Source organism: Tamandua tetradactyla, chromosome 18 (genome assembly GCF_023851605.1).
Source record: "Tamandua tetradactyla isolate mTamTet1 chromosome 18, mTamTet1.pri, whole genome shotgun sequence".
Classification (NCBI taxonomy): domain Eukaryota; kingdom Metazoa; phylum Chordata; class Mammalia; order Pilosa; family Myrmecophagidae; genus Tamandua; species Tamandua tetradactyla.
The window spans coordinates 9,555,753-9,569,688 of record NC_135344.1 but is presented as its reverse complement, the minus strand read 5'-3'; the positions used below and the strand labels follow the sequence as shown (position 1 = coordinate 9,569,688).

The 13,936-nt window shown below is 40.6% G+C and overlaps 1 protein-coding gene across 2 annotated transcripts in view; it reads right to left on the bottom strand.

Moving 5' to 3' along the window:
* NETO1 (neuropilin and tolloid like 1) overlaps positions 1-13,936 on the bottom strand; it is a 165,124-nt gene that overhangs the window by 99,952 nt on the left and 51,236 nt on the right. For both annotated transcript variants that reach the window (XM_077135249.1, XM_077135250.1), the window contains one exon: positions 12,034-12,282. In XM_077135249.1, the coding sequence (XP_076991364.1) occupies positions 12,034-12,282 (249 nt within the window). The remainder of the gene's footprint in view (positions 1-12,033; positions 12,283-13,936) is intronic.

The window sequence follows — 13,936 nt, the reverse complement described above, 5'->3', positions numbered from 1 at the left end:
TGCACCCACTACTACGCAGGGGAGGAAGGACCCTGCACCCACTACTGCCCAGGGGAGGAAGGACCCTGCACCCACTACTGCCCAGGGGAGGAAGGACCCTGCACCCACTACTGCCCAGGGGAGGAAGGACGCTGCACCCACTACTACCCAGGGGAAGAAGGATGGTACACCCACTACTGCCCAGGGGAGGAAGGACGCTGCACCCACCACTGCCCAGGGGAGGAAGGATGGTACATGTACTACTGGCCAGGGCAAGGAAGGACAGTGCACCCATGGTTGCCCAGGCTGAGGAAGGATGGTGCACTCATGACTGCCCAGGGCGAGAAGGATGGTGCACCCACTACTGGTCAGGTAAGGAAGGACAGTGCACCCACTACTGGCCGGTGAGTGAAAGGTGCTGATAAGGAATGAACAGTCGGCAGAAAGTACTGCCAGAATCCAAGAAGACAGATAGAATGGAATGGATAAAAAAGGCAAATTGTTGGAAACAGAGAGAATAAGCATAGCTGATAGAATTTCTTAAATAATCGTTTTCTTTTTTTTTTTATTGAGAACCTGAGATACAAAACTTAATGGGAAATGATTATTGAAGGTAATACACATATGCAAGGAAGCTAGGGTAATTTTCCTTCCAGTTGACCAGTTACCTATGACACTAGCTCTCCGGAAGGCCAATTGATTTTGTGCCCACGTGAAGCTCACCTCGCATTGCCACAGCAACCCTCATCTGTGCTTCCCACTTCATCAGCACAGCCACCGACCACGCCACAAATTCCAAGTTGGTGGCCTGCCAGACCTGCTACAGGAAATAGCCACTCCCTTCAGACTGCACCGGCCAACCAAATGGAAGTGCCTGTAACTTCTGTGGTTGTCTAGTTGAAATGAGGTGCCTGAAAGTACTCGGGAAGGGAAAACGCCATAAGGAAATACCAGCAGAATTTCAAGCAAGTCAGCATAGCAGTGGAATGGTGAAAAGCAAACCAACTGAGCATGCAAGAACAGACAGTATAGCCCTTCTGAAGCAAAGGCAACAGGCAGATATGCTGTGAAGAGGCAGAGGCTTAAACAGTGCCAGCTTCTACAAATAGCTATTATTGCCACAAACAAAAATACCAACTTCCCATCCTCAGAAAGGATCACAAGTTACTTTGTTGGGGTTTCTGCGATATTTGTTCATGAGGATGGCATCCACATAAAACCAGATGATATAAGTAGACACAAGCAGCTATCCACATAGATGGACAGTGAGAATCTGCATGTAAGAGAACCCAATTGAGGATGGAGAACCCTGCATTTGGAACACATATACCTAAAAGCTATTGGAACTGATAGGTTGCAATTATTATTTTCTCCATCCTCCAATGAATTCTGACATCATTTTTTACTTCCTACATCATTTCTCAAATTCTAGCACATGTGTTGAAAGCTTAGCTACAAGCTACACTCATTTTCTATTGCTGCCAGAACAAATCGCCACAAATGGAGCGGCTTCAAACAACATAAACTTATTATCTCACAGTTTGGGAGGTCAAAAGTCTAAAATGGAATTTTCTGGGTTAAAAATCCATGTGTCACCATGAGATCAATGATTCCATCCTACCAAAAGGGGGAAAAGAAGTGTAACTAATAAAGTATCAGTGGCAGAGAGAATTCAAATAGAGTCGAGAGGCTACTCTTGAGGTTGCTCTTATGCAAGCTTCAGTTAGACCTTGCTACTTATCATAACCTGCCAACCCCCAACTGGGACCATTCCAGCCAATCCTAAAGAATACCTAGGGCAATATAAAAGATTCCACAAGGGTTCAAAGCACTAGTGTAACTTTTCAGAAATGTACAACCTACAGAAGGGTCCCTGGTTCAGATAAGTCCTGAAACCCAGAGGGCCCAGCCTCCCCAGAATATCAGATAGTTACATCTCCCTACCCTATATTAGTGACAGACCCTTCCAATATGAAAAAGTTAGAATGGCCATGGCCCAAACACCCCTAAAGAGAGGGAGAGAAAGATCAAAGGTGATGGTGGAGTTATACAAAGAAGATAGGATTTAACAAATGAATATGAATGCTGAATCATTAAATTGACATCTTTTTTTGTCTCCAGTATCTAAGAGCAGCTAGAAGCAAAAACCTAAAATTGTGGAATTGTAACCGATGTCAATCTCTGAAATATATTCTACAACTAATTGTGGTGCTGGGCTTTGAAATTTATTGCTTTTTTGTATATATGTTATTTTTCACAAAAAAAAAACTAAGAAAAAAAAGTTGATTGTGATGATAAAAAAAAATATTTAAGCCTTCTAGCTTCCTATATTCTGGAGCAGCTAGAAAGAAAATTCTGAGAGGATTGTCTGGTAGCCCATGACAAACTCTGGGATCTGTCCTGTAACTACTTTCTGAAGAGTGCTGTGAAAATTGTTGCTTTTTCATTCCTTTGCTTTGTATATATGTTATATTATACAATTAAAAAGTTAAACAATAAAAAATATTTTAAAGATCTACCTTAAGAATCCTGAATATCAGCAAAAAAAAAAAAAAAAAAAAAATTCCAGGTGCTGGCAGGGCTCAAGGGGAGAATCTGGTCCTAGCCCTTTCCAGCTTCTAGAGACATCCCACATTCCTTGGCTCATGGCCCCTTCCATCTCACAAGCCAGCAATGGCCATTTGAGTCTTTCTCCCATCCCATCACTCTGAACTGGCTCTTCTGCCTCCCTCTTCCACATGTCATGGCCTTTGTGACTATGCTCCGACAGCCCAGATAATCCAGGATAATCTCTGTGTCTTATTTCAGTTGATTAGTGACCTGATTTCCATCCACGATCTCTTTGCCATGAAGCCTAAAATATTTATATGTTCCAGAGTTTGGCATGTTGACATCTTTGGGGGTCACCATGAGGAGTCCAGTAGCAGGAGTCACCTGCTAGCCCACAAGGGTTCAGGGGTAGGTCTCATGCAAAATACATTCACCTCATCCCAACGTCCCCCAACGTCTGAGCCAACTGCAGCATCAGCTCAAAGTCCGAAATCCCAACAGTTCAAGAATCCCACTTCTAATCATTTTCATCATCTAAATCAGGTGTGGCTGAGGCTCTGAGAAGCGTCCATCTTGGGGCCCAGATCCCCCTCTCAACCCAATCTGGGAACCCTAAAACTCAAGAAACAAGCAATCTGCTCCAAAAATCCAAAGGTGGGGCAGAGAAAGGATAATATTTATAGAGATTCCTGTTTAAAAGGAAGAAAATGGAAGGAAAAAAAGAAATTTACAAGTCCAAATGATTTTGGAATCCAGCCAGAAAATAAACATGATTTCAAGGCATCAGAAAAATCCTCCGTGCTTCTCTGCTCTGGGCTGGAGGTTCCACCCTCTGGACTTGCAGCCATGCTCTAAGTCAGCCTTTCTTTTTCATGAAGTAGTGTGGGTTTGCAGCTGAGAAGTTTATGAGCCTGTCTCCTGCCTGTAGATTTTGGGGAGTCCGACAACCACCTTTCATTGCACCCTCTCTGTGACCTTACGTCCAAGCCTGCAGTGTTTCTGTCAACAGAACTTCTCAACAACCTTGTGCGTCTCCTGAGTAGGTTGTGGGATCTGCTCCATTAGACAAGAGGTTCCTCCACCATCCTTCCTAGATAACCCCATCTCTATTTCTGGCTTCTGTTGAGATGGCTGAAGGGATTTATGAGTCACAGGCTTAATCTTTTCAAACGCCTTCTGTGGGACTGAATATTCTGACCTCTGATCTTTCTGAGGTATTGGCAAAAGGCTGACCAGCTATATAGTCCATTTTTATCTCTGGATCCCACTTTTCTCAACCCACCCAACCCATTCCAAGGTCTCCACAGTTTTAATTGACAGTGAATCTCTTAATTTTAGAATCTTCTACAATCCGAACTAGATGAGAATTCCCCAATTAATTAAGTCTTGGTTTTTATGTGTTCTATATATAGTACTTTCCTCAGTTTATCTCTTTCCTCTCACATTTACTATAAGCCCCATGAAGAAAATAGGCCAAACCTTCAACACTTCGCCTAGAAATCTCCTCAACTAAATACTCAAGTTTATAACTTTCAATTCCGACTTTCCACCTAACTCTAGGGTATAATTCTGCTAAGCTTGATGGCTTTATGTGAGAAGGATTCCCTTTCCTTCCATTCCCAGTAACAGGCCTCTCACTGCCCTGGGACCCCTCATCAGCAGTCCTCTGGCATCACAGTCGCGTGGTAACTTCAGCATTCTCGACGGCAACGCACATCTTCTTATCAAGCTCTTCACCTACTTCCTTATGAGTGCTCAGTGGCCTCATCACAAATATCCATATTTTTCCCTCACAGTCTAAGGCAATCTAGGCTTTTCCTTCCAAAACTCCTCCAGCCTTTGTCTACTGCCCTAGTCCAAAGCCATTTCCACATTTTTATGTATTTTTAACAGCAGCACTTTACTCCAGGCCCCAAAATCTGTAAGTTTCCTATTGCTGCTGCACAAATTACAACAAACAACCCCAAATTCATGACCTCACAGTTCTGGAGGCCACATGTCTGAAACGGGCCTTACTGGGCTAAAAATCCAGGTGTTGGCGGGGCTGTGGTCCTTGGTGGACGCTCTAGAAGAGAATCTGGACCTTGCCTTTTGCAGCTTCTAGAGGCTTCCCACATTTCTTTACTCGTGACTGCTTTCCATCTTCAAAGTCAGCAATGGCCATTTGAGTCTTTCTCCCATCCCATCACTCTGACACTGGCTCTTCCACCTCCCTTTCCCACATTTTAGGACCCTTGTGATGACATTAGGCCAACACAGGTGATGGAGAATAATCTCCCTATTTTTCAGTCAGTGAATTATCATCTGTATTTCCATCTACAGCCTTTACTTCCATTGCCATAAACCCTAACATATTCATAGGTTTCAGGGATTAGGGTACAGTCCTCTTTGAAGAAAGGGCATCATTCTGCCTACTGCACATGATTTATCTCTTCTGGTACAATGAACTCATTCTAGGAAGATTAGAATCTGATACATACTGTAACATTTTCACAGTACTGGCAGAGTGGATCAATAAATATTTGTTGAATAGATAACAAATACAGACTAGTGAAAATTGTTATTATCTGCATTTACTTTAAGAGTAGTAACACAAGTTACACTTTAATAGCTGTGCTGGCATACAAAGTCCAAAATAGGAAAACATTTTTGGTCAATAAAAATAACACCGTGGGTTGTATTCCCGGTAATTCCTGGATTTGTTTGGCACATAAGTAAAATAAACAAACTATCTGCTAATTGTCATGAAAGGCAATGTTTAGAGAATGAAAAGCTTTGATAACATTTCCTAAGGCATAATGTATATTCTAATATGCAGTAATAAGTTAAACGTTGGCAGAAGTTTCCAGCAGCAATTCTACCAAGATGCCTAATAAATACAGGCACCCAGAATCATGAGCATGCAAGATGGAGCTAGAATATATGCACAGGTTTTTTGTATGTTTTGCTTTGCTTGGTTCTTTGAGTGGCCCACTTGCTCGACATGATGCCATTTCTCTCTAGGACAATTTAAGAGAAGGGCCGATGCTGGTCCTATGGTATTGGGGCTACTGTGAATTGGTGCAGGTGTGGAGGTAATCTTATGATTGATAGGTCCAGACACAGTACCCACTTCTGCTCCAGGACACACAGCTGGGGAGATGCAATTATGCAAAGGGGTGCAGTCCTTCAACTCCTCTGACTGAGCATCTTTAACCTCCACAACTGTGCACAGCAGCCCTGGATACAGAGATGGCATGACAATGACTAGAAGCAACTGACTCCATGAGGAAAAGCCGGAGACATCTGTGTTGGTGTGGTGGCAGAGCTAGGAGATGGAATGAAGGCTTCCCGTTGAGCATTCAGCATGTGTGCCACAGGTAAGGAGAGATGCACAGCCAATAAGAGCAGATGTTTGAGAAGCAGAGGAAAGCATGCACCTAAAGCTCAGATGGGCTGAAAATGCCATTGTATAGTAGAGACAGAGGGGTGACATGAAAACTTGTGCATCTCTGGTCATTGTGAATTGACATTTCATACAACATAGGAAAGGTGATGACTTATAAATTCATACACCAATTAATGATGGGATGCAGTAGTATAGTATTACCGCTTAATTAAATTTCTTAATTGTGTTAAAAGCACTTGCAATATGTGATGCAATTAAACTCATAATCTCAACCCTCGGTAGCTGCATCAGCACAAGGGTTATGTAACTGATTTCCAAGCAGCTGCTTAACTTCCACACACAGTTCATGAACCCCTAAGATGCATTTTCTCTAGGAACCTGGTCTCCTTCTCTCTAGACTTTAAAGGTTGGACAAGGTGAACTCCAAGAACCTTTCAGATCTAAAGAAAAGGCATTTATAACAGGAATACATCTGGGACCCCACAGTATCCCATTCCATCTGTCCCCCATTCAAAGAAAGGCGGTCCACCACTTACTCACTAATTAAAGGCAAGCACTTCGCTCTTTCTCCCTGAGAAACAAGATAGGAAGGCATTCTTCCTGCACAGGAAACTTCTTAAGAATCTTCCTTCTCCTTTGTTACTCCTCTTAATATTCTCTGCACAGATGGGAGCTAATCCTGGAAATTCTCTCTCCCACTCTCAACTTCTCTCCTGAACACCCACCGAGACCAAGCAGCATTCCATCTCCCTCTCCTCCTCTCAGTCCCTTCATCACCGAGGTCAGAGCACGCATGTCAGGGGCTGGAGGACGGGCAGAAGGGACAGAGGACGACGGTCCTTCCAGGGACACCTTAGAACCTACTGCATATGGGTAATGTTGTCCCCACTGTGAGACTGAAGCTTTTAATTTCATTTCTAGAAAAATATGCCTCGATAAGAAATGTGATTTTGCTCCTTACATTGTCAGCCTCTGCTAGGGCTGAGATTAGAATGTTTTGCATCTACAGTGTAAATATAGTAGCTTTAGAAAGACCATGTATACTATCCAATCTACACATACACAGTCTTTTATTTGTATGTAAAAAGCAAAGTAATCATATGAAGTTCTTCTTTCAATCTTAATCTGTAAAACCCACTATAAGTGTCTTTCATCTCCTAGAGAAAAGCTCAAATTATCCTTTAGATGTTGAACAAATATATACATATACACACACATTATATACACAGAATACTCTTTCTTACCCAAGCAAACATCAGAACTCTGATTAGCCAGCTAAGAAAATATTGGAACTTATAAAATGGTAATAATCACGTGCATTCACATCTCTGGTAAGAAGAGACAAAGTCATTGCACTGAATAATTAAAATAATATTAAATCTATGACAAATGGCGTATTTCACCTAAGAAGCACAGAAATCTTTTTAAGATACTCAATTTAAACAGCTGCACTGCAAAGTATCCTTTCCATCGCCTCTGAGGTGAGTCAGGGCGGAGTTTGAGAGGAGGCTATGAATTGGGCAGAATGTTCCTAAAACACTTTGAGCTCCTCAGATGAAAGTGCTGTTAAAGCACAAAGTATCATAAGAAAATTCCAATGTGTGAAGCAACTCTATTCTCTTCCATGTCAGTCCCTGCCTCAGCCTTATTAGGGTTGTTATTTTGAAGCCTATTCCTTAAAGTAAACATCTCCACTAAGGAGTAACTTTGTTTCATAAAACCAATTCAGACAAACATCATCATTCAATGAGGAAGATTCTAGAAACATCTCACCCTCTCTTTGTAAAAAGGGGAAAAGCTCTCCAGGGTTAAGGATGCTCCAAGACTTCCCAAAGGTACCTGGTACTAAAAAGCTGGAAAGAGTGACCTTCCCCAAGCAGAGCAAGCAGTGCTTGCTGCTTTCCTTTCTCAATACTGACCAAAGGTCCTGGGAAATGCCGCTGGCACTGGCGTATATCAAATACTGTTATACTTCCCCCCTTAGTTTATATTTTCAAGTGGCAAAACAAATAAACAAACAAATCAATGAGGCAAGGCAGACAGCTGGCTAGAGGGGAAAGTTATTCTCTGCTCAAAGCCATTCTCACTTTGAGCATAAAGTTTGTGGAATATGAAGAAATGGTTGTTTCCTTTCTAAAAATGTTAACATTACCAACTATCACATTTTCTCTTTCTTTCTCTTAAATAATTTTTAATTATACAAGTAATGCCAAAAACACAGTATTCTTTCCAAAATTAAAATATTACTGATAAAGCTTAGTCAGGTTTCACTCTATCTCCTTCCTGTTCTCTTCCAGTAGTCCACATTTCTCACCCCCTCCTCTCCCTTTGGCTAGGGCAACTACTGTTATGAGTTTGGTACGTATTATTCCAGTATTGTTAAAATACTTTTATTTCAAATTTATTTTCTAATAATTTTCCGTAATAAATTTGGTTTAAATTTTTTGTTTGTTTTAAAGAAAATGTAAACATTTTGTTTAAAAATATTTGTTTTGTGAAGATGAAAGCACAATATATTTCTATTATAATGAGGACTATTAAGTGTTTTGCATGCTTTCTTGCTGAATTGGCTGTGGATTATCAATTTTCCATTGTGTTTGGATATTTTCAGTGATTCTGAGCTCACTTCTCTTCCCAGAAGCAGGCAAATGAGTGTGAGGAGAGTACACAGCTCCACTCCACTCACACAGGCAAAGCAGTTTTCTCTGTGGGTACTAACCCTTCTTAAAGTTCACTCTTGTCCTTTGTTGGGGCAGGCCACAGCATCTGAGCCAGCTAACCTTTCCTACATCAGTGCTCCATCTCACAGTCCTTTTCATCCCTGCACGAGAGATCTGAGTGATTACACAGCGTCCAAAAAAACCACTATCAGGAAACCCATAAATGAGGAATCATCAAAATGTGTCAGGACATGAATACAAACTCCTGACGGGCAATTCTGTGGCACCTTCTCTGTCTCTGCATCTCCTCCCGTTGACTATTTTATCTCTACCCGTTCAAAGCATGGCTACTGGAGACAGAGGTCCCAAGGGTAGTATTTACAAAGCTGACTCAAAAAGAATGCCAGCGAAATGCAGCTATTAAGAAATAGAAACGTTTGGTGTGTACTAGGTACATTACATAGGTACATGTAATAGGTACCAAACTTATTTGGATATTGTAGTCCCCACTGAATCTTGAGCTTTTAATTCATCTCTGGAAAAATATGCCTCAAGAAGAATTATGATTTTGCTCCTCCCATTTGCCATTTGTCAGCCTTCGCTGGGGCTGAGGTTAGAATGCTTTCCGTCCATGGTACACACTCTTTGAGCATGCATCTGGGGATTGGAGAGAACTGGGCCATGGAGGTTTGAGACTAAGCATCACTGTCAAAAAAGTTATCCATGTAACGGAGATGAATCATCAACCACCTCAGCTTGATGCAATTAAACATGCAAGTTAGATAGTTAAGTTTCAACATCTGGATTCCATACTCACTACTCAATCTTCTGATTATAATCTGTCTGCTCACATGTATTTGAGAAAAATTAAGGCTTTTTGCTTCTGCAAATTCTCAATGAAAATGGGTATTTCCATGAATGTCCATTTTATGTATGTACACAGTGTTGTTAGCTCAATTAACATGATTCTAATCCTAAGAGAAAGGTACACTCTCAAAGACACAGATTTCAGATTGTGGTCTGGCCTTCCCACAGATACTTCTGCTTTGAAATCTTTTATGGCCACCATCAGAAATAACTATAATGCCACCTGGCTCATCGGTCCATTTAAACCAACCCAACAAGGAAAAGTGACACAGTGTGGGTATCAGTTATGATGCCTTCCCCAAGAGTCAGGGAACAAGCGGTTGTAATTTAAAAATCGGAGACACTTACTGTTCTTCCAATAACCTCTATCAAGCCTCCTTTGCTTTTAAAGAACTCATTATCAAACTATTTAAAAATAATAACTATCATTGGTTATGCTCTTACAAGCACTGAAATAAATTAAAAATAAGCATTGATAGATTTGTCCTTCAAACAACACTGTGAGGTGGTTAATAGCATCCCTACTTGAAAAATAAAAATATTAAGTCCAAAAAAGGTATTTCCAAAACCAGTGCTCATCCTCCCATGAGTACTTTATGATGTAAATCATTCAGTTGACTTGAGGATTTCTTCCCCCTTCAAATTCCCCAGATCACCCCTTGGGTGATAATACCAGATTAAAAATAAGCCACAATTACATGCTGGTGCAGTTCCCTGCGTGCTGTCCAAGTGTCGTCCATGCCTGCACCTCCCCAGCCCATCACCTGAGGGCCCTCAGTGCCATCTCCTTCTGACGTGGGGGGTGGTTGGCTATGCCCCTCGGGCAGTGGTCTCCCACTGTTTAATGTTGACTTTCACAGCCCTGGCAGTTGTTCCGAGTCTCCTGATCACAGCCCAGCTTTTCCCTCAGCAGCCAACTGTGGGTTTGCCTGGTCTGCCTGAGTCCATCAGAATTCGCGGCCCATCCCTAACCCTCATTCGTGTTCCCTCTAATTCAGCTGCTTCTGGCAACAAAATGTCCCTGCTATAGGTAAAGGCACAGTGGCCCTAAAGAAACGGCAGGGAAGAACGACGATCGAGGGCAAAGTGACCGTCTCTAACTAAGGAGATGGGACCGAGTGTGGTCGCTTACATTTCCTCAAGTAGAGCTAGAAAGGTGACAGCGCTGCGTACACTGATGCAGGGTGTTGGCTGACCCCACATTCTTCCTGCAAGCACGATTTAAGACCAAGACATGATTCTCACCATCACCAAATGAAGGGAGAAAAATAATGTATAAAAGCTTAGATGAAGGAAGACACCACAATCTTTAAGTCCTGGCTGTATTCAAAACCATCAGTTAAAAAAATTCTTTCATTGACAAGTCTATCACTAGTAATCCAGAACATAAAACTAAATATATGTACCTATTTAGAATGCAACGATTTAGTTTGACAGTCACATGTCAACTATCCTTGCTTTCTGTGAGCAATCAATGACAGCAAAACACAATCAGAATCACAATTCCTTACTGACATTACAAAGGATTCCCTAATGCTGAAGGGGAATACTTATGATGCAGTTAATATCAGATTTATTTAACATGAACCATAATGCCATGACAAAATTCAAGTGTCTATTAATTATTTTTTTTTAATTTCAGTTCCTTGAGATTCATGGCCTTGCTCAGATATCACTTCTGTAACATGGAATAGCAAATTCAACAAACTTTGCATGTATTCCAAATTCACTTATTGCCTATACATCCTAAGTGAAGCAATCGGTACAAACTGAAAAAAGTATATATATATATATAAATATAATAGGTTTCATGTAATTTTAGTCATTTTTCCATTAAAAAAGACCTTTGATTCATCACATCTCTAATTGCTACAGCATACTGCTCTTGCAGTTCAAAAAATGTGATAACTAATTTTATTGCAATGAATGATAATTTATCATAGAATGAGCAAGTCAACATCACAGGCCCTTTTCAATATTAGCAGGTTAAAAGGAAAATTGACATAGAAAGCAAAATTTTATAATTACAGATAATTCTGCCAGACCTTGCAAATGAATATTCAACTGCTGCAGGTCTCAGTGTTCCTTTCTTCAGAACTCTTGGAGTATTCACTTATCAAAAGATAGTAAGTAGACTGCCTTACAGTGGCATTCAGTAGCTTTAAAAATTATTATAATTTTCAGGACAAATGGACTTTTTATTCAATTCCTCCAGAGATCATTGTGGTGGATACATTTTACAGTATCACAATTGCCTCTCAATTTTATTGGGATTCTTTGTATAATTAGCTCCTTTATGAGAAGCTGTATTTCAAATTCCATGGAAAAAAAAAAGTCCTTTCAATTAACCACATAGCTATGACCATGTAGACCCCTGAGTTCTATTGAGTGTAGGCTAGATTTTAAGGTCAATTTATTTTGCTTCCAGAATTTATGAAAGGAAAAAAGAAGAGCATTGTATATTTGGTTTTAAATAGAAATGAAAAATGTTTTGAAAAATTCTAATGCTGTCTTACAAAAACTTTTGCTCTAAGAACGTAGAAAACTCAGGAAGAAAATGACATAAGTAACAAACAAGTCCCTACTTACCAGGCGTGAAATTGTATCGAGCTGAAAATCCCATAGATTCCAGTTCTCCATCTGCAAAAAATTTAATCCATAGAAATCTTCCACTGGATTTTATTACAGGTGGGTTCTGCTGCCCACAGAAACGTCCAATTATTGGAGAAAAGCCAAAAGGTCCATCTCGAACTTCAATATGATCAAATTTGCACTCCCAAGACGGTTCAATAGAGTACTTCTCATCAAAGTAAAGTTCAATGCACTGTCTTGGGGCAGCTGGAAAAAAATAAGATTACATAGAGAAAGCCATTTCTTAACTCTTTAGTTTGGTTTTCTGATTCTATTTCAGGTTTTACATGTATGCTTTCTATCAAAGTTTAAGCATAATATGCATAGACATGCAAGGCAAACAGATGATAGCATTCTAAGAACCAGTCTAAGGATGATGTTTAATTGATGATGTTACCTAAGTAACATTTATTTATTCTGAGATAAAATGATTGTTTTCAGGTTTGACACAGCATGAGCAAAGCACATGGTCTTGCGAAAGGCTGTTAACTCAGTTTTAGAAATTGGAAGAGCATCTTCCTGCCATTTTACCCATATTTTCTGGAGTATCCAGGCCAAGGTCAAAAACCACTTGAGAACAGAGAATTGTGCAGCATAACATTTCAACCATTCAAACCTTCCCAGCTGGGTGTCATGAGTAGCTCAAAGGGGCTTCACAAAGATATTAAGAGGATTTTTTCTACACATCATTCTCAGGTTTGAATTTCTTCTTCAGCTCTCTATCAGCTACAGGATCATGGTCAAAGCACTTAGCGCGTAAGCTCCTAGAGGATAATCTATGACCTCCACTTCTGATTTCTTGTGCCCCATCTCCCATTTGCCACAAGCTCAGGCCACTTCACACCTGACATGTTCTTCCAAACTAGCACACCTTTTCAGGTGTTCATATCGTGTCCCATTTCCTTGAACATCTATACCCCCAAGTTTCCAACTCCTCCTTATCCAGGGAAATCTTGCTTAAAAGAAACTTCTTCTCTAGATGTACTCATGAAAGACAAGAACCCTATCCCATTCACCATATTTTTTATTCTCAGCACTTTGCACAGGACCTGTCATTGAGAATTTCTCAAGGAAAACATTTGCGGAGTGAACTGTACATGGCCTTATCTTCACAAAGCTTCACACAACTCTCTAAGGAACCACAGAAGAGCTGTATAGGGTTAGCAACCACATGACCCACATGGATGGATCTGCTCACGTGCTCCTCCTGTCTGTCGTATCCGAAACAGTGCGCAGTTCTGGCGTTTCCAGTGACACTCAGCCAGGACACCAGTGATAGTCACAACAGCTATTAAATGAGCCACACGCAGCGATACTTGAGCCCTCTGCATGCCTCCTGGTCACGTGGGTCCCTGCCGGGACCAGCCCCCTCCAAAAATTCAAATGTCAAGACTTGCAACAGCAGGTCTTTCTAAGTGGTCTTCAAGTATTCTGAGTGGCTGTTGTCCCTGCCTTTCCAGTTCTTAATATATATTGCCTATCACCCTTGGTTACCCTAAAATGAAAGTTTGCAGGCATGGATAGCAGAGATTTTATGGAATTGAGAGTCATGATGACCTGGAAATTAGAAACATATGGAATAAAGTGCAACCCTGATTTTCTCCAGGTATAAAATCGAAGATTAATTGGTCAACAGTCAAGGCATGTTAAAAGATTACTTTTAGGATTACATTTTATCTTTAAAAATACATCTTATTTCTGGCTATCTGGCTATTGGAAAGAGATATTTACAACTCTTGCAATAAAATAAGAAATGGTTTATTTGCCATTAATGCATATCACAGTATTCTACAGTACAGTATCTATCATAAATTAATTATTCAATGAGTATTTTAAAATCTTCAATTCTGAAAATACGCCT